Here is a 25,344-nt window from a genome sequence, read left to right as displayed (position 1 = left end):
AAGGAAGGTAGTATGGAATAGTTGGTCAATTGTAATCCTTGGGCGACCATCTTTGGTCTTCTTCTCTGTAATAATTTCATGTGCGAATAAAGATATATTTTGCTGTTGTTTCTGGTATGCGTCGTCATGTATATTATTATTTACTATATTTGATTTATTAGAAATAGCAGTAAACAATTGACTTCAGTATTATATGTTAGGTCATTGGAAATGAAAAATGAGTGGTTGAAAAGAATGTTAAGTACTTTCAAGAAATAAAATAGGAGAAAGAAAATGAGGAAAATGTTAAATTTAGAACCAAAAAAGAAAGAACTAGAAATCTGAAACTCAAAAATCACACAAGAACAAAATACACAAATATTTATCCTGGGAAAACCCTCCATATGAGGGTGAAAAACCCAGCCACACCAAAAATTGATCCTTTATTGAAAGCACAAATCTGAATACAATGTTCTCAAGCTTAATTAGGCAATAATCTAAACAAGATTGTTAACACTTAACAATCAATAGTAGAAGCCTATTAACAGTTCAAGTAAAGCCTGCTAGCTTCACACAACATATTAACTCTTTGCAACAAGAAATGATCATTCACCAATCATATACAAAAGGCTGAAGAAGATACAGAAATCGCTGAAGCAGACACTATAAAAAAAAAATCACGACCTCAATGATCATAGTTGCAGATTTTAATATTGTCTCTCTTTTGGACTTCACACACACCAAACACCTTCTGCTAACATGCCTTTAAAGACTAGACAACTCAAAATATCTATATTGAAGGTAACCGAAATGCCAAGGCTTGAAGCATCCAAAATGCTTAACGACAGTTACAATCCATGCCGTTCCATGATCAGTCACCATAATGAGCCACATGGATGTTGTCTCAAACGAACCTCTTGTCGGATGAATTTCGAAAAAGATAGAAGATGCTGCCAGCAAGCACGAAACTCCCATGAAGACGCTAGCAATACAAAATGGACGGTGACGGTTATCATAGAGAGCGGTTACACTTCCAACCGTCTTTGAAGCATCGAGAGAAACCATAGGAAAATAGAATCGAACACAGAGCTCATAAAAGTAGAAAAGGAATGAAGGAAAATGGCACAATATAGTTGAACTGAGAAGACTTGAGAACAAGGTAAACATCAACAAGAAGTTTGCACAACCATTGCAGGTATAATGTAATGCCCCTATTAGTTAGGGATCACTGTCCTGCAAAACATACTGTTAGAATGCAACAAAGATATATATAACTAATCTAATTTGCAATTAAACTTCAATTACTTAATTAAACTAGTCTCAATTCTTATAAAAAGGATACGAGTGCAGTACTGGGACATCGGCTATGAAGCTCGCCTTCTTGGAACCCATCTTGGTTCCAAGCCATACCAGGAAATCGAAGGATAATTCGATTCCTGTCTTGGATGTAACGTCTTACATCCAAGCCTACCAAGGAAGACCATCATATATGATCAATTCCTTGCCTTGGATGATGCATCTCATCATCCAAGTTTACCAGAGAGGACCGGCCGGATCCGTCTCTTCTTGGATGAACCTTTGTCACCCAAGCCATAACATATATGCATATAGATACTCAGTATATACTGCCTACTAGAGATTATCATAATCCCTGAATTAGGCTAAGGGAATTTCCTCCCAATAGCCTCCATCACATAACCAAATTATTGTTATTCATATAACATTTTAATAACTCATTTCTTCATCATTTAATATATTAAATATATATTAACATTATTTAATCATTTATCTCTCTTTAATCTATCAAGTACTTGCTAATTTACCGTACTAGATAATTAGTCTTATTCTAATTCATTTATAAATTATTTACTTATTAATTAATTGCTAGTTATATGAATTATTATGTATTACTGTAGAACAGTTTCTAAAACATATTATATTAATTATAATTATTATATTAATATCTATTATTATATCAATATCCATATTTATAACACTTTTATTATTCCTTATTCTGATTTGAGTATATATACATACATATACATAAATAACTAAATGAATTCAATAATGTTACCTCTAATTTATATATTTACTAATTACCAATTCTATAAACTATTAGTACTCCCCGTGCTTGTAAATATTAGTTTTTAATATATTAGGTGGTTAGTAATGGCAGACATATCTGACACATGTCAGATCTGGTCTGCCACTGTAATGAAATTATGTATACATATTGTAGTTTATGTTAGTATTAAAATTCTGCATATGAACATTATCGGGTTTCATGGGCCTCATATATTAAGCATACTTACTAAACACATCCCCCGTGCATACCACCCAGAACAGGGATGTTATTGCCTGTAAATTAATAACAGATCTGATATGATCTGATCGATGGCACAAACTATATATAATCATTTCCTATGCATTCGATATATCCTCCTCCTCCTTATTTCTCTTTTCTATATCCTTCTTATCCTGATTTTTTTCTTTATATATTTTTACGTAATCATTCATAGTAAGGTTGCATCTTTTCGTAACCCAAAGGTTGTGATAATAATCATATCCTTTGATTACTAAATCGATTATCAATGCCTTGTTTAATATTGCTATCAGTTATCTCAACCGATAATAAAACTTCTTTATAAAACCAAATTAAGAACTGTTCATTCAACAATTCATTTGATAATAACAAATCGTAGATATCGGTTTATTCAAATGCCACATTAAAACATTCTTCTAAAAAGTCTCTTCCTTTGTCTTATCGAATATTGATTATTAACAAGTTGGTTAATTTCTAATTTTCAATATCTTACTTATTGTTGTGGTTTGTACAATCTATAATTCTAATTGTGTTATTGCTATCTCGAAGCACTTGGGAGAAGAACATATTGCTGATCTATCACATGTGGTTCTTATAATTCTGTCATGATGCAAATTCCTTTATTTAGATCATTCTTTATATTATATCTTTCATCATTGCTCTAAACAATTACAACCAATGCCTTCAATCACTATAATCGAGATTGTTCTTTTCTGTAGATTATGACGTGCTCCTTATCCTCTAATCGCTTTGTCAATTACTGCTTAATTTAGAATCATTATCTTATTGCTGTATGACTTATAAATCTTATCGCTCTCTTAATGTTTTGTCACTATTCTTTGCACTAATAAGGGAGTATAACATCAGTTAGCAATATTAAATTTAATTTATTTAAGTATTTCAAGAATATTATTAATGATAAATATTAGTTATTTAATAGATAAATTTTAAGTAATCTTTCGTTAATAATTATTATATTCATTAATAATAATAAGTGTTTCATTATGCTATATATAATGATCAAGGAGGGGACATGACATATAATGAAGTCTCGTGCTGCTACAAAACATTAACACTCCCTCTTAGCAAAGGAGATATCATTATAGCTGAAGTTTAAGAACATGACAAAAACAATGACTACACAAATATGTATAAAAATCAAAACTTTATCACGGATTCTCTCAACGTGATAGCATCATGTATTAACTCAACATGATGTTCACCATGGCTACTTCCATGTGTGAAATGAACACAAGCTCTCATCACAGAGTCACTCAATGTGATGTTGTCATGGAGTCTCTCAACATGACATCTGCTATGGCTACTCCCATGAGTGGAAAGAGCAACAAGGGCTTTCACCTCAAATTTCTCCGTCACAGAGAAAAATGCATTGCAAGGGCTTTCACCTCAAATTTCTCCATCACAGAGAAAAATGCATTACAAGGGCTTTCACCTCAAATTTCTCCATCACAGAGAAAAATGCATTACAAGGGCTTTCACCTCAAATTTCTCCGTTACAGAGAAAAATGCATTACAAAATGAAATGAGAATCACTGAAGCTGAGACTCTCTCTCAGCAAGAGCATCATTCTCCACAATACCGAGCTTATCTCGAAAATATGAAAACTTCACCCTAGGAAGTGGCTTGGTGAGAATGTTAGCTGTCTACTCATCTGTCCAAATGTACTTGAGCTCAACTGCTTTCCTTTGAATCATATCTCTTAAATAATGATACTTGATCTCCACAACTTTGGTTGTCACAAAGAATCACAGTTGGTTCCAAAGGCTGCCCAAACAATCCTGCAAGAAGCTTTCGAAGCCACATTGTTTCTCATGCTGCTACACAAGCTGCAACATATTCAACTTCTTCTATACTTTGAGCCACACATGATTGCTTCCTGCTGCACCAGGAAATCATAGCTGAACCTAAGTTGAAACAACAACTGGAAGTGCTCTTCCTGTCAGGCACACACCCTGCCCAATCTGAATCAGAAAAACCTTGCAAATTCAGACCTTCACAAGAAGTATATTTCAGACCATATCCCACTGTACCACGCACATATCTCAATATATGCTTAGCTGCAACAAGATGAATCTGTCTCGGCTCACACATGAACTGACTGAGAGTGTTAATAACATAACATATATCAGGCCTTGTATTGGCTAAATACATCAATGATCCAATCAATTGCCTATACTTAGTGGGATCAACTAAATCTGAACTGGCTGCAACCTCATGTAATTTTTTCAGATTTGCTTCCATAGGAGTTGACATAGACTTGCAATCTAACATACCAAATCTTTTCAAAATGTCAATAGCATATTTCCCTTGTCTCAAGATAATTTCATTTGGTCTTTGCCACACTTCTAATCCAAGGAAGTAATGCATAAGGCCTAGATCTTTCATCTCGAATTTAGAAGCTAACTCTTTCTTACATTTAGCAATGAGATCATTCTCTCCAGTAAGAAATAAATCAACATAAAGAACTAAAATTAATACTTTGTCATTAATTACCTTGAAGTAGAGATTTGGATCTGCATCATTTTTGAGGAAGCCCAAGCTCAATAAATAATGATCAATTCTTTCATACCATGCACTCGGAGCTTGCTTAAGGCCATACAAAGCCTTTTTCAATCTGCATACATATGATTCCTTCTCATGAATCACAAAACCAACTGTCTGCTCAATAAATACCTCTTCTTCAATTACACCATTGGCATTCAAGAATGCCATCTTTACATCCATTTGATGTAGTTTCCATCCTTTTACTCTGCAATAGCAATGATAGTTATGATAGAAGTATACCGAGCTACATGAGCAAATGTCTCCTCATAATCCATACCTTCCTTTCGAGAAAAACCTCTAGCTACGAATCTAGCTTTATATTTTTCAATACTTCCATCAGTTGCATTTTTAATTTTGAACAACTACTTAGAAGAAACAACAGATTTACCTTGAGGCCTAGGAACAACATCCCAAACGTCATTCTTGATAATGGATTGATATTCTTGTATCATGGCATCTCTCCATACTTGCTGTTTTGAAGCCTCCTCAAAACTTGAAGGCTCGGATTCAATAATATGGCTCATTAAAGCAACATATCCTGCAAACTTATGAGGTGTCTTACTTTCTCTGAAAGTACCCTGAGGGGCTGAATATTTTTCAGCCTCTTGCATAATATGCCTGGCCCTCAAAGGTCTCTTTTTGTCAAATGAAACATTACTTGGTCTAGCAGTGGAATCTACAAGATCGATAGGATCAATGGGATCTTCTAATTCAGGAGTCTCCCTTTGAATCTCAGAAGGGGAATCAAAGACAACAATATCAGTATCTTGAGAAGTCTCTCGATCTTCTAAATCAATTTTCATAGTAGTCCCTCTAGATCGTTTGCAAGCTACATCTTCTTCAAATGAAACATCTCTACTGATTTCAATCTGCTTTTGACCCGGAATGTAGACTTTGTAAGCTTTTGAAGACTCACTGTAGCCAACAAAAATTCCCTTCTTGCCTGAAGGTTCTAACTTAGACCTTTTATCTTTAGGTACATGAATGTAAACTGGACACCCAAAAATTTTGAAATGACCAACTTCTGGTTTGATACCTAAGAATGTCTCTTTAGGAGTCATATTGTCTAAAATTTGATGAGGGCAATGATTTTGAACATAAACAACTGTCCTACAAGCTTCTGCCCAAAGAAAGGTTTGAAGGCCTTGATCATGGATCATGGCTTTTGTTGCCTCAACAATAGACCTGTTCTTTCTTTCTGCCACTCCTTTTTGTTGTGGATTATAAGGGACACAAAATTCCCTCTTAATCCCAGCTTCAATACAAAAACTTTGAAATATACCAGAAGAATATTCACCCCCATTGTCAGATCTTAAAACTTTGATCCTCTTATCAGACAAATTATCTACTTGGGCTTTGAACTCTTTAAATCTAGACAACACTTCATTAGACTCTTTAGATTTCAGAAAATAAATCCAGGTCTTACAAGAGAAGTCATCAATAAAAGTAACATAATACCAGAAACCACTTAATGAAGCAACAAACATAGGACCACACAAGTCAGAATGAATCAGCTCTAAAATTTCTTTTGCTCTACTTTCACTAGAGTCAAAAGGACTTTTAATGTTCTTACCTAGAGCACAACCTTTGCAGACATATCATGATCTTGATTTAGCTTAGGAAGACCAACGACCATCTTCTCCATAGAGGAAAGAGTTCTGAAATTTAGATGAGCGAATCTTTTATGCCACAACTCACTAGAACTCAAGGAATCATGTGCTAAGGCTTGAATAGGTCGAGCTGAAAGTCTATATAGACTCTCATGACGAACACCAATTTCACGAGCAATCTTAATGCTAGTGTTTTTCTTCCATGCAAGAACTTTGCCTTCAGCAAATGCAACTTGGTACCCTTTATCTTTCAATGCTGAAAAAGAAATCAGATTTCTCTTGATTCCAGGAACGAATAGCACATCACTCAGATGAAGAGGAATTCCTGAATTTAAATGAAAAGATGTAGTTCCAACCAATAATAACATGCAAATGAGTATCCTTTTCTTTCAGATTAGAGAGATGCTCACGGTATCTTGTAATATGGCGAGAAGCTCCACTATCAATTAGCCAAGTATCACTATTAGTAGGAACATTACTTGAAAGAGTAGATATAAATAAGAAACCCTCAAAACTTTCACTTGATTCTCTATGAGGAGAAGCATTTGCAATGTTCGTAGCAACTACTTGATGCTTGGGTCTTGTTGAACAATCTCTAGCAAAGTGACCATATTTGTCACATCTGAAACATTGAATTCTAGAGAGATCCTTCTTCTTCTTAGGTTGAGTGGCTAGATCAGAATTCTTATCTTTGTACCTCTTAAAGTTTCCTTTCCTTCCTTTCCTTTTAGAAGTATGAGCAGCAAGGACATGATCTTCTTCAAGATAAGATTTTTGCCCATTTCCTCTTGCCTCTAATCTGCATTCTTCTTGAATACAATCAGCTCTCAAACGGTCAAACTTGGGTAGTTCATTTCTTCCACTAATTCCTTGAATGGAGGATTTCCAAGAGTGAGGAAGACCATTCATGGCCAACATAACTAGGTCTTTGTCCTCAATTGAATCTCCAATAGCATTTAGCTAATTCTTTAATTCTGAAATCTTCATAAAGAAGGAAACAACAGATTCACCTCTAGCCATTTTAATATGAAGGAGTTGGCGTCTCAAGGCTAGACCTCTACTAGTGTTGTTGAATTCATACAAACTTCGAAGACACTCAAACATCTCTTTTTCTGAATCCAACTTAGAAATAGCAGGTTCCAGATGATCGTTAATAGAATCAATCAATATCTTTCTTGCCATGATATTGTTCTTTCTCCATTGAGCTTTCTCAGATTCATCAGAAGCTTCAGCTACTTTAGACTTCACGCAGTTGAGAAGATCATTCTCTTCAAGTGCAATTAGGACTCTGAATTTCCATGAAGTAAAATTGGATGCAACATCCAACTTGACTTCAACTTTGAGTCCAATCACCATTGTTGGAAGCTGAGATAAACTAGCTAGGAGATAAGCAAGGAATACTTCAAGGATAAGTGTTGTGGTTTTGGATCTTTTTCCTTAGATCCGCTCTGATACCATGTTAAATTTAGAACCGGAAAAGCAAGAACCAGAAATCTGAAACTCAAAAATCATACAAGAACAAAATACACAAATATATATTCTGGGAAAACCATCCACATGAGGGTGAAAAACCCAGCCACACCAAAAATCGATCCTTTATTGAAAGCACAAATCTGAATACAATGTTATCAAGCTTAATCAGGCAATAATTTAAACAAGATGATTGTTAACACTTCACAATGAACAGTAGAAGCCTATTAACAGTTCAAGTAAAGCCTGCTAGCTTCATTCAACATATTAACTCTTTGCAACAAGAAATGATCATTCACCAATCATATACAAAAGGTTGAAGAAGATATAGAAATCGCTGAAGCAGATACTATAAAAAAGACTCACGGCCTTGATGATCACAGTTGTAGATTTTAATATAGTCTCTCTTTTGGACTTCACACACACCGAACACCTTCCGCTAACATGCCTTGAAAGACTAGACATAGCTCAAAATATCTATATCGAAGGTAACCGAAATGCCAAGGCTTGAAGCGCGCAAAATGCTTAACGAAAGTTACAATCCATGCCGTTCCATGATCCATCACCATAATGAGCCACATGGACGTTGTCTCAAATGAACCTCTTGCCGGATGAATTTTGGAAAAAGATAGAAGACGCTGCCAGCAAGCACGAAACTCCCATGAAGACGCTAGCAATACAAAATGGACGGTGATGGTTATCATAGAGAGCCGTTACACTTCCAACCGTCTTTGAAGCATCGAGAGAAACCATAGGAAAATAGAATCGAACACAAAGCTCATAAAGGAGCAAAGGAATGAAGGAAAATGGCACAATATGGTTGAACTGAGAAGACTTGAGAACAATGTAAACATCAACAAGAAGTTTGCACAACCATCGCAGGTATAATGAAGTCTCTTGCTGCTACAAAGCATTAACAAAATGAGGAAAAACCAACTATAGATTGTCGTCAGATATTGAGGTCGATTATAGTTAGAAAGAGAGAGAGGGTCAATGTTGACTGAATCTCTACAAAAATGGTATTTTCTTTTGAAAGCCAAAAATATTCAAAAAATGCATTTTTTTTCAAAATGGATGAGTTTTTTTCTTTTACATCACTCAATAGGAATGTTCCAGTTGGAAACATGGTTGATTATGGATTGACTATGAGGCTAAATCTTAGTTGTAATGTAAAGTTAAACTATATATGTTTTGTGTAGATTAAAAAATGTCACCTGCTTAACACTCTGCTCTACTTTGCTGTATATGTGTTATCTTCTAGTCGACCCTATCCAGTCATCCTGTACTCTATTCTATAGACAGCATATCTATTGTCATACATTATATGATGAGTTGCTGCATAGCTTGTTGAGGAATTAGGGATGACTTGCATTCTACAATTGGATTGGGAATTGAAGTAGTGTTGTTTAAGTGGATCTAAACATGGAGTCAAATAATTTTGAATCTTCTTGTTTTGTGCAAGAATATTTTTTTTATGAGATCCTCTGGAGGCATGGATTCAATTAGATATTATTAGTCTGTCCTTCAATACCTTTATTTTGGCCATGTTGGAGCTTGTGATATGCTTTCCCAATGACCATTATATCTGTTCGTTATATCGTACAAATAGTGATAACTTTCTATTATAATAAGTACGATTGAGCATAATATCGAGCTGCTCCTAGCCATGAAAAACATAACTGATTAACAGTAATAAAAGCATAATTGATTAAGTCGATGTGAAAGGCAGTAAAGAATGTACCAGGAAAGCTTTTGTGATAAGTTTTCTTGTTTTCAATAGAGATGATTGATTTTTTTATTCCTATGTTCAACTTTGATTTCTAATTAGTTGTACAATGTATATGGATCTATGGTAGTTTTATCATACCCTTTTTAATGTTTTGTATCTGTAAGGTTTAACACTAAGATTTATTTGCACAAAAGGTTAGGAATGTTATTAATTTAGATAATGCATTTATTGTCTGTAGTATGTACCAGATAAAAAAAAGACTAGTTACCATTAGGTAGGAGTAGCAAACAGATCCATGCACATGATGTATCTTGAGCAGTTACTGACAACTTTTGAGTTAAAAATGGCTAGAATTGGATTTGTGTCCACAGCAAGATTTATTGTTATTGCGATTTTCTTAAAATTACCCTATTTTTATTGACTGTATAGAGGGATTTCTATGTCGTTATCAGATTTCAAAAATACTCCTTTGCCTGGAGTTGAAAAGAAATGCTATACACGCAGAAATATCAAAAATCTGTCGATAGACATACAAAAACAGAGGAGACCACAGAATAGAAAATCAAAGGTTTTCCTTCTTTCCTTCTTTCTTTTACACATACATGCATTCTCATTAATATTATGTTTCTTATGATTTGTACATTTGTTTCATATCTTTAGCAAGTTAAGACAAACATCATTGACGATTGTTAGTTTCTTCTTGTTTTCACTGTTTTTCTTACAACTTTAAATTGTGAATTGTTTACAAGAAGTAGAGATAACTAGTTGCTATTTAATACTGTTATTCGTACCACTACAGCTCCTCTTTTTCCCTTTAGGCATCTTATTTTGTTTATACAAATCTACATCATAGTTGTACTGGAAAGCGAATTTCATGATACCTTTTGTTTCATAACTCCACATGCCTTTGGATTTATTTGTTCTGCCAATTATTAATATGCTCACCAACCCAAAAATATGTGAGATCAACCTTTTATTACAATCTAATATATTATAAAGTTGTGATCCCCAGATGACAACCTTTTAAAAAAACTAGGCCAAAAGTTGAGAGGAAGTGAAGGCATTCGATTTTTATTAGAATCAAAGTCAAGAGCACATAAATATAAGAAGCTACACTCTTTGGATTCTCTACAAGGTCAGGCTGGCCCTCATTTATTGCTTAGTTTATGCAATTTCCTATGTTCCAAACTTCCATGACATTTCTGGGACAGGAATGTGTTGACAGCAGGGGATGTATTTCAAGGACGGCAGTCCAAGGGCCATTTATTGGGGATGGCATAAAATATCACATTTGGAAAAAAAAACTGTTTGTTTGCACTTGTCACACAATACCACACTGTACCGAACCATGGCCAATGCACCATTAATCTCTTTTGCAACTGACAATAATAGTTGACTCTAATGCCATATCGATAATTTTGAAGTTTGAGACTTCTTTGAACAATAAAATAAAAAGTCCAAATTATTGCTGCTAGTGTTAGCTGTTATAAACTTATATCATTAGCTATGAATCATGAATCATGATATATCTATTTCTGTTATACTACTGTTGTTGCCAGCATTCCTGTCATGATAAATTTAATTGCTGTTATAATGCTGTCATGATATATACAAAAGTATTTTTAATGATATGAAAGAGTTTATTTGAAAATTATGAAATACTGCTTTGCTGTTGGGGATGTCTGGCCATCCCTGGGATGGTTGAGGGATGTCTCAGATGTTCTTGGCCGTCTCAGGGATGACCAAACGATCCCATGGTGTTTCCTATTTCTGCAACATGTTTTGGAATCATTTCAAAGATTTGAGATTTTTGGAGGACGTCTAGGGGATGTCCCTTTCTGTCTCACCTTTCAAAATTCCATTGGGGATGGGGATGGGGGTTTGAGGGGTGATGACGCGTCCCTGTGGAACATAGGCTAATTTCCAAATAACAATAGAATATTACTTTCTATGATCATCCATTTTTTTAAAGTGCTTCCTTTGAAGTCTTGTCTTCTTTATTATATAAATATATTTAACCTTTTCCCCCAAAAAATCAACAATAGAACTTTAGTATACTAAAAACCCAGAATAAGATGATCTTATGGCCATTTTCATTGCATGCACTGTATAGTAATGATAGTTATAAAGTTCCTTACATAAATTGACTTATTGGCCAATGCATTATATCTACTACAAATTTGTATGTTCATGTTGTGTTAGTTACACAAGGAGGTGACTCTTTACAGTGTCCTTTGGAATCTGTGGGGAATTGACATGGAACTATTTTGTATATAGGGGGAATATTATTTTGTAGCTATTTGAAACTAAAGAATATTAAGAGTACTTCTTGGGTATCTGTTGACGTGTATTTTGTACACCATCATACACAGAATAAAATACCAATAGGCATCTTATCCTCTCTTGAGAAAATAGTCTCTAACTGCTGAAGATTTGCATAAAGGATCAGTTAGGTAGACTCCAAGGTTCTTTTAGTAGGGTCTCTACGTGTGGACAAGCTTCCAGCGGTATGATGTGATTTGCTGTTTCCTCCAAGGAGCCTTACGTATTCCGAAAGTTCAAGATTTGCTAAACTAAGAAACTTTTCAAAAATAACAAAAGAGTAGGGTTTGAAAGAGGTCTAATCTAGTCTAACCCTAAGGATGACTTCGTGTAGACAAGACTTGGCAAGATTCAACCAACTTCAATTTTGCCATAAGATAACAACTCAATTGAAATTGATGCGATCTTCTAAGGTAACAAAATGATATTCAATGCATCAAAGATCAAAGACACTACCACGAAGGTACATATCCAAGATACAATAATGATTGAAGGTTAAGGGATTCAAGGTATTCTCCAGTCGACCACGCAAGGCGTTCCTACAATCAGCAAGAAGCTAGTGGTTTGGATTACGAATCCTACCAAAGATCAAGTCTCACACTATGTCCTTCAAATTAACACACTACTTTGATTGAGCATGATTCAAGTAAATTGAACAACCATGAAGATAACCAAGAAAGTTGCAACAAAACACCATAACTTCAATATTTTATTGATTTCCAAGTCATCATATACAACAATTGCTTGAATTCCTCTCTTCAAAACTCAATCTTGCTATAAAATAAAATTGCTTCTAGCTCTAATCTCTCTTCTCTATTACATCAACTATTGACTATTACACACTATCCTCAAATGAAATGAAAAATGGGGGTATAAATAGCATCCCCAATTACAGTGAAAGGTCCAGATTGAAAGTAGATCAACGGACAAGATCATGACACCTAAACCCTAATTAGGGTTTGTTACAAATGGCCTCCTTTTTACTGAACAATATTAAATGCATAGCCAAATATTAAATTTTGGCACAAAAACCTAGGAGACATAAACCAATGAGAAATAAGATGTCATGTCATCTGTAACAACCTTTCATCTAGAATCTTATTCCCTTTCCAATTCTCTTTCTTAGCATATGCAATGAATCTTGAAACGATTCCTTCGATTTCTGCGATTGGAATCTCGGGAAGATTCTTCATACTCTCTTCTAAGTGGATGACCTGATCGAATGCATCTAGAAGAGCTGCGTCCCATGAAGCTTCAAGTTCCTTCGTCCTTTCAATCAGGAGCATGGTGGCAAACATCTGACCACACTGCTCATCTGTAACATTTGCGTCCTTGCAAAAGATGATCTTGATTCTATCCTCTAATTCCTGCATATCCACATCTGTCTCGACCTCGATCCTTCTGCCAAGAATGGTACGAAGTACCTCAAATACTCTGTCCTGGATCGGATTGATCACCTCCTCAACTTGGCTACATCTAGTACTGATGTCCTCAAAGAAAACATTCTTCATATGGAGTAAGGTTGACCAATGGAACAAACTGTGAGATTCTCCCTCCAAGATCTTCTCCTGCGCTAAAATCTTCCTTGATGTGTGTCTAATAACTTTCAAGACAGGAATGATAACATCCTTGGTATGGGCGAATGCAGCTACTGTTATCATCAAATTGTGGATCATCTCAAGAACCTGGATAGCTTGATGAATAATCTTCATCATCCTTGTTACAAACTCTATAGCCACTGTATGAGATCTATCCATCCAATTACTTGTACGTTGGACCATGTTCCTGAATCTTTCTGCTTCATTGATTGATTGAAGTGGAAGTGCTTGTACTGGTGATCTAGCTGGATCCTGACGTCCCAAAGGTTCATTGATGTGACTGAAATATGTCCTCCATGCACCTCTCTCTCTCTCAAGCTTTCTATTCTTCTCCATTTCTTCTCTAAGCTTGTCTTTCAATGCTTCAAATGAATCGGTAGCATCATCTAAAGTCTGCTCTGCTGTAGATGGTCCTAACTCAAAAGTCTGTATATCATATTCTTCTGCTAGGATCTCACCTTCATATTTGTCTGTTGCCGGTGTAGCTATCTGCAATTTCCTGGATCCAGTCTCATCTCGAATCATCTTGGACATCTTGGTAGCCTTTCTCTTTTCTGTTTCTTCGTGTGAACGTCCAACAAGGCTCTCTAAATCAATTGCATTGTCCTCGTCCTCTACTACGATCACCTTGGTTAATCTTTCCTTCAACCAATCTGGGATAATCGATCTTGTTTCTTGAACTTGAATCTCTTTATGCACTATTTCTTCCTGTCTGGGAGGAGATGATATTTCATTGTCTTCTTTGTCTTCGTCTAACTCATAGTCTTGGAGAGATCCATCGGGTGAACCATGCTGTGCCTGTCCTTCTTCCTGCCTATCGTTCTGTACCATCGACTCCATGGATTCTTCCACTTGAATTGTTCTCTTCTCAGGTCTAGAAGAAGTACCGGATGAACGATCTGGGTTGGCCTCTTGTTTCTTCTTGGAAGATTCTCTCTTTCCAGGTCTCTCTTTCCTCTTCGAACCTCTTGAATGGAGATTGCCCTCACTGGCACATCGAAGGTTTCCTTCACCTGAATTTCTAGGATTAGGATTGCCTTCACTCACACTAGCTCCACCTTCGGCTGGTTTCTCTTCCAAAGTGAAAGACATAGCTATGCCTTGTTCTCTCAACTTCTGATGCTGAATGTCAACCCATCTGCGAGTACAAGACAAGACTGGTGCCATCAAAGTATCTAAATCCACGACCTCGGGCTCATTCCAATCTAACCTTATTGTTTTGCTTTCTCGATCATAGGATGACTGGATATGTCTGCCACTGTCCTGAGCTTGGTCGGCCACTCTATAAATCCTGCATTTCCTGATGAAATCCAAAGGTAATCTAGAATGCATTTTTCGTTTCACTTCAAGATCATCTAAGAGATTCATCATAAAATCTTCAATCTGATACTCATGTCTAAACTTCTTGCCGACTGTCTCCTCTAAATGTCCATGTGGATCAAAGCTTTCTCTCAAAGCAAAAGATGAAAAAGAATACAAGGCTAACTCCTTCTCTGCGTCATCCATGGCTAAAGCATTAGGGCATACCTCAACTGAGTTACCCAAAATGATAGGTACTGGAACTCCATTCTGATGTCTGTGTCTGAATGCCTTCACATATGCTGGCAACTGTCTTGTTACTTCGAGTAACACAATTCTGTCTGTCGGATATCTCGGCAACATGTATGGAGGTAAAGGACATCCATGCACTCTAATATAAGTGAACTTGGGAAACTGAATGAACCAAGCACCGTACCTCTTTATGAATTCCTGGGCATCCTGAGATAATCTGTTGTGAATTCCACCTTGCAACGTCCTTGTGATGTTCATCGTGAAAGTATCATTAACCAACTTATAGTTGCTCCCTGGCGGATGATGCAAGTAGGCATAGGAATCACAAGCTCTGACCTCGCCGGGTCCTCTTCCAATCACTCCTCTGTGAGGCAGTCCTGCGTACTGAACACTCCTGATCAGAGCATAGATGACGTATGAACTCATGTGGAAGGACTTAGTAGCCTTGAGTCTCCTCAACTGTACGTCCAAGCAATGGCTAATCATCCTAGCCCAATGTATCGTACCTTTTCCCTGAACGATCACCTGGATGAAGTAAAACATCCACTTCTCAAAATAGAAGGCATGAGGGGCTCCTGTAACTCGGTTGAGCATGGTAATTAAATCTCTGTACTCCTCCTGGAAATCAATCCTGTGCGGTGTGTTCGGGACCTTGCTCAGACGAGGACGGCTCTTAAGTAGCCAGTTCTTATTGATAATGCTTAGACAAGCATCTGGATCATCTTCGTACATTGATCTGGCTCCTTCTATGCTCTTGTATATCATGTCCCTGTGCTCTGGAAGATGGAAAGCTTCACTTATAGCTTCCTCTGAAAGGTACGCCAAAGTGTTTCCCTCTTTGGACATGATCGTCTTGGACTGTGGATCATAGTGACGAGCACATTTGATCATCAACTCATGGCACTGAACAGCTGGAGGAAAGCCGACCGCCTTAATGATACCACTCTCGATTATTCTCCGGGCGACAGGTGATGGCTTGCCAATGTAAGGGACCTCTCGAAACTTCTTCGTGCTAAAGTTCCCCAAGTTTGTATCTCCAATGTTGCTCCACTTTGACACGATCTTGGTCTCCACTTCTTCGGTCTTCTGATCTTCTTTCATGAGAGCTGAGCGACTGGTGGATGCTCCCGCCTTCAGGGTCGCCATACCTACACAACATTTCATAATGAGAACTAGATTTTGCAATAAATAACATAGATTAGAGGATAAATTTTAGGAAACTTCATGATAAGTCTTTGAGTTATCATTTCCTAAAATAAAACGATTGAGCTAGGAATTCAAAATTTCAAAAATCAAAATTTAAAATATGACGATGAATAAATAAAACAATAAAATCAAATCGCCATACCTCAATAGAGAGCTAACTCTAGAATGCAAAAAGAACAAAATTCGCCTAGGCAAAATTGAGGTATAGATGGTCTTCAACGTGATCTCCTCAAGATAGTAATTTCGCCACCTTTTGATATGTCTTTGATGTGATCTCCAATGTCTTAGCAAATTCGCTCAAATAGATCTTCAAGTTCGCACAAATGAATTTCCAAATTTCGCACCACCTTGAATGATGTTAGCGCCACCTTGCTTGATATCAATTCGCACTTCCCTTTGATTGATAGTTCGCACTTTCCTTTGTCTTCCTCAAATCGCATGTGGAAAGGTAAAATGATGATGTGAAAATGAAGATTTCACTCTCCCTTTATAGCGCTCACCTCTCCACTCACCCCCAAGGCCGACTTGGTAAAATAAGGCAATTAAAAACGATTTTTTAATAAAATAACAAGGCCGACCTACTTAACCAAGCGCTCCATTCGATTTTTAATTGATTAATTAATTAATTATTAAATGCCTTTTATTTTTAATTAATAAATTTCGATTTTTTAACAAGGCAAAATAATTAATAAATGCCAAACGCAATATTTAAATGCCAATTTTAATTGAGTTTTAAACTTTATTGAATTTTAGCATTTAAAATGGATTCAAAGATGTTTATTTAGCGCCAAAATTTTGAAAATGGTAGATACGTACCTCATCGCCCTGGTCCCTTGGAGAGGGACAGGAGCGATCCATTCTTTTGGTTATGATTCTTGCAATTTTTACGTTCGACTTCTTCATTTCCACGTTCAAATCAACCATTTTCGCTATGCTCTCCAAACTAGATCGACTTGCATGTGTGCATGAGTGCCTTTGGATGTATCATCGCCCTGGTCCCTTGGAGAGGGACAGGAGCGATCCATTCTTTTCTCCTTAATCTTTGTAACTTCGAACTTCAATCTTCGTTGTGATGGACAAACAATGTCATTCTTTCATTCCACGCTCATTTTGCTTGAATTTTACAAGGCATTTTGATGTTTAGAGGATCATCGCCCTTGTCCCTTGGAGAGGGACAGGAGCGATCCTTGTCTTTTCTCCTTTTCAAGCTCAAATTTGTAATCCTTTGTTCTTCGTTTATTGCCTTCCAAATAGCGTCCTTTACCTCGTCTACCTTTGCCTTGCTTTGATTTTGAAGGAGCATGAGTGTTTTTGTAATAATCGCTTTGGTCCCTGTCCAAAGGACAGGAGCGATATAGACTCCTTAGCTTGATTGATAACATTTGGACGTTCGAAACCTTTGTAAATCATCTTCAAATGACACCTTATACATTGTGTGATCCCGAAAGACCTTGACTTGGCATGAACTTGAAGGAAAATGAATGATTCCATATAAATCGCCCTGGTCCCTTAGAGAGGGACAGGAGCGATATAGCTTCTGTATTCAATTTGACGATCATTTTACGTTTGAAGTTTTTGTATATCTCCTTCAAAAGACGCCTTAAACCTTTTACACCCTTGTGAAGTCTTGACCTTACGTGATTTTTGCATGAAATAGCCAATATAATAAACATTGCTCTGGTCCCTTCCCAAGGGACAGGAGCGAACTTCAAGGTTTTGAGTTTGTTCTTGCGTTCTTCAGCTTGCCATTACCTTCAATGCGTGATATGACGTCCCTTGACCCTCCTTAATCGCTTGATGCTTGACAAACTTTCAAAATTTATGACTTTATGCAAATTTCGCTCTGGTCCCTTGGAGAGGGACAGGAGCGAACTAGGGGTCCTAGTGTAAATCCATTCAATTTAGCAACTTTGGATACTTCGTTCTTCATTGGGACACTTCGAAACGCCTCTACCACCCTTCATCTTGACTTGGAACGGTTTTGAACTTGAGGAAAAGGCAACATACTCACTGTATCGCCTTGGTCCCTTGGAGAGGGACAGGAGCGATTCTTCTCTTGTGGGCTTCATTTTACTTCGTCATCTTCAAAACTTATATTCAACGGACTCGTAATGTACCCTTCTATTCATCCATGCCTTGAGATCGGTTGTAACTTGGCAAGAAAATCATCCATAACAAAAATCGCTCTGGTCCCTTCCTGAGGGACAGGAGCGAACTTAAGCATTTAGGGTCCTTGTTGATGTTTCATGATCTTCAATTTATCTTCAATGAGTTCATTTCACCTTTGTCCTTGCCTTCAAATATAAACTTGACTTGATCTTTGCCTGAATCTCGCCTTATGAAGAACATCGCTCTGGTCCCTGGGAGAGGGACGGGAGCTACAATGTATTTCGTCCTGGTCCCTTCCTGAGGGACAGGAGCGATCTTGGCATTCTGGACCATTTTTCTTCATGTTTGCACTTCAAGTTATATTCATTTGATAAAACATCTTCCCTTGGACCTCTTCAAATCGTCAAGTCGTTGAAATCTTGCAAGGACAAAGCAAAATTCGATTTGTAGCTCCGGTCCTTCATTGAGGGATAGGAGCGAACTTGACCCCTGGAGGCATTTCCGTGTTCATGAAAATCTTCAATTTATATTCAATGGAAAGATCACGCCTTTCTTCATCACTTCCAATTCGTAACTCATCTTGACCCTGCAGGAATAGTAAGATATTTGAAAACGAGCTCCGGTCCTTCACTGAGGGACAGGAGCGATTTTACTCCTATAGGCCAAAATAACATGATTTTATAGATTTTATCACTTCACAAGGCGAAAACAAATCATTCCCCATGCCCAGGATCAAAAATCAAAAAAGTCAAAATTTGGTCAAAAATACTCAATTGGCCAAAAATTCACATTTCATCTTCAATACTTAGACAAATTTAAGCTCTGCATTCAAAATTTCCAATTGAAAATAGACCATTCTGGCGAAATCATTGCATTCAAAATTTGCATCCTTCGAAAGGAAGCTCAAAAGCTCTCAAAAACTGACCGGATTCTGGCTTGAAAAGACGTTAATTAAAACCCTAAGGGTTGACCCTAAATCCAGACAACTGACTGACTAACAAAATCCTAAAAGCGAAGCGAAAAGCGAGCGAAAACGAGCAAAAAGAGGGGGTCCCCATTTTCAATGGGGCGATGTGTGAAATGGTCACAACAGTATCCCTGGTAGGTCTTTGTGGAGATGGTACAAAACTTGTACAAGCCAAGAGAGGCAGCTTCACATGTGTTGAAAGTTGAAACTTTCATGAGTATTATAGTTTGTGCGTAAGGAATTCTTTGGGAATAGTTTTTTTTTCACTTTCTTTTGGTTTAATATTTTTGTGACTCTTTTTAGGGCACTAATCTATGAATGCTTGGTAGTCCCTATGAATACAATGTAAAGCTTTTATCTGAATTAATATTATAGGCTTAACATGTGTAGAGAATTTGCTGAGTACCATAGTTTGTGCATAATTAATTGCTTCCTTGTTTTTGCCCCTTTCTTTTGATTTTATAGCACTGTATTTTATTTGTAGTTATGTGAGTTTTAAGCATCTTACTTCATGCAAATTCAACAGTTTCAGAACATTAAACAGGACACCAGAGCAACAATCATTGGAGGTTCTTCTATTTCAGGTTATCAATCTGGTTGCTGCTATTTATTTGAAGATATTAATGCACTTAGCATCTCATATTAATGTTAGCATGCATTGGACGCTTTTTGAATTTTCTTTAGAATGTTTGTGGTACTAGTCATAGTTTGCAACCTATTTTTAAGTGCTATCTACTAATCCTATATAAATTAAGATTATTACGCAATATGCTTTCGGGAACTTAAGATGAAACCAACAAGTTCAATGTTATAAATGAACTTCTTAGACAAGCTTTCTTTTCCATTGTATCAAAATTAGCTCTAGGATGATATGGTTGAACCCATTAATTATAATTATGTTTCTAATTTTGTATACCATATTACATGATGACTTTGTTCTTTATGAATCCACAAATCCCATGTTTTCTCTTGTAGGATCAAAAGCAGATTACAACATTTAGCTGGTGTAGACATTTTTATCTTAAAGATTCTTCAACCACTTCTAGAAAATTATGTCACTTCTAGGAATGAAAAGTAGATTACCACATGCAGCTCTTGTAGACATTATTAATCATTAGGATTTTTCTACCACTTCCAACAAAGCATAGTTGAATATTTCCCAGAATGCTAAGTAAAATGATAGGAGGAAAAGTATATGGTGACATGTACTTATATCTCATATGGATGTAGCATGCATTGAAAGACTTTAAAAACGGCTTCCAAATTCTCATTAAGAGTCTTTGATGTTCTTGGGACTAAAATAAATTGTAATGTCCCCTTTGCCCTAAAGGCCTATTAGCCTATTCTAATTCCCGTAGGATAAAATAGTTAAAATAAGGGAATTAATAATTAATCAATATTACTCCACAATTGCAAATAAAATGAGCAATACTCCACAAATTACAAATAAACTGAGTAATGTTCAAGGTTGCCAGGAGTTGGGGGTACTTGGAGACTCCGGAGATTGGTACCAGTACTGGTATGACTAATTTTCAAAAATAGGAGATGAGGGTACTTGGAGATGCCAATTTGTTTTTAATATAATTTTTAATTATTTCCAGAAAATATCATGACCGAGAACTTTTAAGACAATAACAACGGTAAAATTTAACATTAACTTTAAAATTGAACAAAAATTGAAATTAATATTGCTTATACTGCTGGTACCATAGACAGTCTAAATGGTTTAGTGAAAGTAAGGTAATATAGGTGTTGAACACACTCAATATTGTCGGCTAAATAGCAAAGGCAATTTCTCTTTAGACAATTGAAATGGCAAGAAATCAGTCATAGAACTGTTTATGTCCCACTCAAAAAGTCTACATTGTCATTAGATCTGATCACTATAACTTTGCATGGATTTGTCTTCCTTGCGACACATTTTCCATATTAGTTATTTCCATATGACTTTGCTTTGCTGTAGGCTTATTTTATTTATTTGCCTTCCTTTTTTGCCTTTTACTACAAACGTCGGGAAGTTTCTAGAGACATCTCCAGTATCGGAGATGTGTCTCCCTTCGCTGTGCAAAAAGATGAAAGTAGTGCCTCTGTCCTTGTACGCCGATGCTTACAATCAGGCGATGGACATTGAGAGGGAAAACAAAACCTCCTCCTGAGGGAAGAGGAAGACCAACGATGATGAGAGCACCGAAGGTAGCAGTGACGAAGAATCCAAAACCGTACAAGCCCTTCAACATGATAAGTTGAGAATGATGAAAGAATTGAAGGCTGAGAAAGGAACTGATAAAGAAAGTAATGGGCTATGGTGTACTAAATGCAAAATCGAGGGGCACGCGAAAGGTAATTGTCCTAGAAATATGTTTTGTGAGATTTGCCAAGTGCTGAGGCATTCAATCAAGGAGTGCCCGTACAATTTGAAGATGTGAAGTACATAGGTACTCTTCACAGAGGGAGAGTCCAGCCCATCGAAACCACAAAATGTATCGGCTGGTGGCAATGGAAATCAACGAGGGGAAAATCAAATACAATACAACTTCGGAGGACGTCCTATCATACAGTGCCGACAATGTAGCGAATGGGGACACTTTGCGGGAGATTGCCAGAATAAGGAAGACAACGTACAATTATTGTGGAAATGGTGTGGACCGGGTGACCATTAAGATACCAATCGCTCCAAGCAGAAGGGTATTAATATGCTGGACGTGGAGGAACAAGAGGACGCAATTTTGGCAATCACGAGAGCACAGACAAAGAAAACAATGTACTCGGACGCTTGTACGGAGAAGGAACAATTCCGAAAAGCCAGAGCCGAAGTAGAACAAGTGTTGGAAAAGGAACAAGTAACCTCCAATGGAACTGCAAGTATGCCATTGCGGGAGTCAGAGAAGAACATAGTTCAACAGGTGCTACAAACGACCATACCCATCAAGGTGGCAACCTTCTTCAAACTATGCCGCAACTGAGAATGGCAATTGCCAACATAGCCAGTGACGACACAGTCATCCAGAAACAATGTAAGCCACATGAGGAGGAACTGACAGGAAAACCACCACCCAAAGGGAATGAGTCCAGTAATCCAATGTTGCTAATGGTGAGCATCGGGAGGAAGCCGGTTATTGTCGAGATGGAAATAATGGGCCAAAAGTTGGCAAACACCATCGTCCGCGAGGGCTTGACAGTTAATGTGTTGCTAGAGGACACTTGGAAATGTTTAGGGAAGTCGATGCTCTGGCTGCCAACCTTCCACTTGGTAGGTGCCAACCAGCACGACATCGAGTCGTTGGGAACATTGATGGCGCAAAAAGTAATGATTGGGACACAACAATTTTTCTTGGACTTTGTAGTCATCTTGTTATAGAAGAAGGCATACGACGCACTCCTCGGGAGGGGATGGTTGATTACTGCCAAGGCAAATCATAATTGGAAGTGGAACACACTCTCGATCGAGAGCGACGGGAGGAAGTACGTCATTGACCTGAGGAATCAGGCTGTGAGTAAAGAATTGGCATCCTTCGACTTGAAGTCCGAGGGTGGAGAGTTAGGTATGGGTGAAGGGAGGAAAGGTATGGAACCCTACGATGAAGGGGTGCTCAAACTGGAAGATTGCCCTGAAGATGAGACGAGTTCCCTGAATGGACTATTCCATTGGCAAATGGAGGACTATGAGGTATCTTTGCCAACATGCAATTTTCTTGAAGCCAGAACTCTCAGGGAAGAGTAACTGAGGAAAGTACGTAAAATTGTGAATGATACATCCCAGAGTACGAAGAGCAAAATATCTAATGTGGAGCATATAAATAAGTGCAAGGGAAATCAACTTCATTGGAAACTCACAACAAGAGGAAAAAGGGATTAGGAGGGATGGAAAATGGAAAGAAAAAAATAACGGAGTCAGAGAAAATCATCAAATTGAAAGGGGAGCTGGAGAGGGAGAAGAATAATGCACATTGTGTACAATAGGTTCTTCCTCGTACCGTAGTTTCATTGTCAAGGAAGCCTCTTGTTCTGTCTGTACGACCTCCAATCTCTATAGTACGACTTGGGATATATTATCCAGTACAAACTCCACAATTGTTTTCACTGCATATGGCACGGAAATGTCAATTCAAATTTTACACCATATGGCGGCATTGTACTGCTCACGCGCTCTCTCCATCTTATACCATACGACATGTTACGTTGGCCACCATATGACAGTCTTCCATTCTTTCCGTTCGGCACAATATTGCCCCTACCGTACGACCGTCTTCTCCTCAGCACATATGGCACCTCAGAACCATACGTCCAATCGTACGACATATTTGTGGAATAAGCGTACGACATATTGATGGAGTAATTGTACGGGTCTCTTTCAACACCATACGACATATTTGTGGAGTAAGTGTAAGGACCTCGCAGTTGTCATTAGGTCATATCGTACGACGTTCAAGTATACATCCTGTACGTCAGCACCAATAGGTCATTCCCATACGGCAGCACCAACATGTCATTCCCATACAACAACACCATGTCATTTCCGTATGGTAGCACCAACAGGTCATTCCCGCATGGCTACACCAACATGTCATTTTGATATGCACCAATATGTCATTCTTGTACGAAAGTACCAACATTCCATCCCCATATGAAATCTTCATCAGGTACGACAGTACCAACATTTCATTTCGGTACGACACCATCAGATTTTTGGAGTACGGACTTATATCAGCAGGCACGTACAGTACTTTCATTGTGACATTGTACAGTTGGCTCTTCTAGGGCTCGTACGACAACTTGATCAATTCAATTCTGTGCGACATCTTTTAGTTCGGGGAAACGAATTCTTTATGAAAAATCAGATTTTAAACACTTCAACATCTCTATTATCGAGCTTTCTCAGTATTGCTTTTGGCGTCTTAAAAAATCAGAAAAATGATGGGCGCTATGGAGTTTCGTGTGATGCTGAAGGTCTTAATTTGGTGTTGGCGGTGGGGGTGCTGCCCCTCGACCTCGGTACCCCACGAGGGGCGTTGCCCCTTGAGCCTGTTGGGGGAAGTGGCCCTAGACCACTCTTGGGGGTGTTGCCCCCAAACCCCCACTTGATTTGGTAGGTACACTATAAGTCGGGGTTGTCTAGTCCAAATCATTGTCTGTCATTAGTCTTCCTGGATATTACTTGATGTTTACTTGCCTATTGTTATGTTTGATTATATTTGTTATTTGCCAATGTATTAATTGTTTGTATTAATTGGATTGTTACTCTCGGGTAGTTTAGCTGTCGGTTGGTTGACGGTTGTGTACCTCTCGACAACCTTCGGTTCCTTTAAATATGTTGTGTACCACCAAGGAAGGTAGTACAGTATAGTCGGTTCAATTGTAATCCTTGGCCGACCATCTTTGGTCTTCTTCTCTATAATAATTGCATGTGCGAATAAAGATATATTTTACTGCTGCATTTGGTATGCATTATCATGTACATTATTATTTGTTGTATTTAATTTATCAGTTGTAGCAGTAAACAACCCATATCAATGCAAGCTGAAGTAGGCTGATGTAAGTGAGGATGAGAACTAGAAGAACCAATTTCTAGACTAACATGTAGTCTGAAATATATTGTGGGAAATGGCAATCTGCATACACTTAAGAGCTCCCAAATGCATTCCACAATGAAGCCGTCTAGAACAAAGAATGAAATATGAAGTTCCAACACTGAAAATATACCAAACCCTGGCCACTCCAAACCTGGTTGAAATTCCCCACGAATTGCAAATGAGAGGAAATCTCTAGAAGTTGAAATGAACTGGAACCAAGGCGCTTTGGAAAAATCAGTGAACTGGAACCAAGGCGCTCTGGAAAAATCAGTGAACTGGAACCAAGGCTTAATTTTTGTGTATTACTGTCTAAAGCTGTGAATTGGGTGATAAGGGTTTCCCGCC

General features: G+C 37.5%; 1 protein-coding gene across 1 annotated transcript in view; it reads left to right on the top strand.

The window, feature by feature from the left end:
- LOC131065568 (uncharacterized) overlaps positions 1-25,344 on the top strand; it is a 178,926-nt gene that overhangs the window by 66,934 nt on the left and 86,648 nt on the right. The window contains exons 2-3 of the mRNA XM_058000120.2: positions 10,129-10,244; positions 19,956-20,013. Coding sequence (XP_057856103.1) covers positions 10,129-10,244; positions 19,956-20,013 — 174 coding nt within the window. The remainder of the gene's footprint in view (positions 1-10,128; positions 10,245-19,955; positions 20,014-25,344) is intronic.

The sequence above is a fragment of the Cryptomeria japonica genome, chromosome 4 (assembly GCF_030272615.1).
Source record: "Cryptomeria japonica chromosome 4, Sugi_1.0, whole genome shotgun sequence".
NCBI classification, from domain to species: Eukaryota; Viridiplantae; Streptophyta; class Pinopsida; order Cupressales; family Cupressaceae; genus Cryptomeria; species Cryptomeria japonica.
Note: the sequence above shows the minus strand (reverse complement) of the source record. Positions and strands in the feature narration are given on the sequence as shown.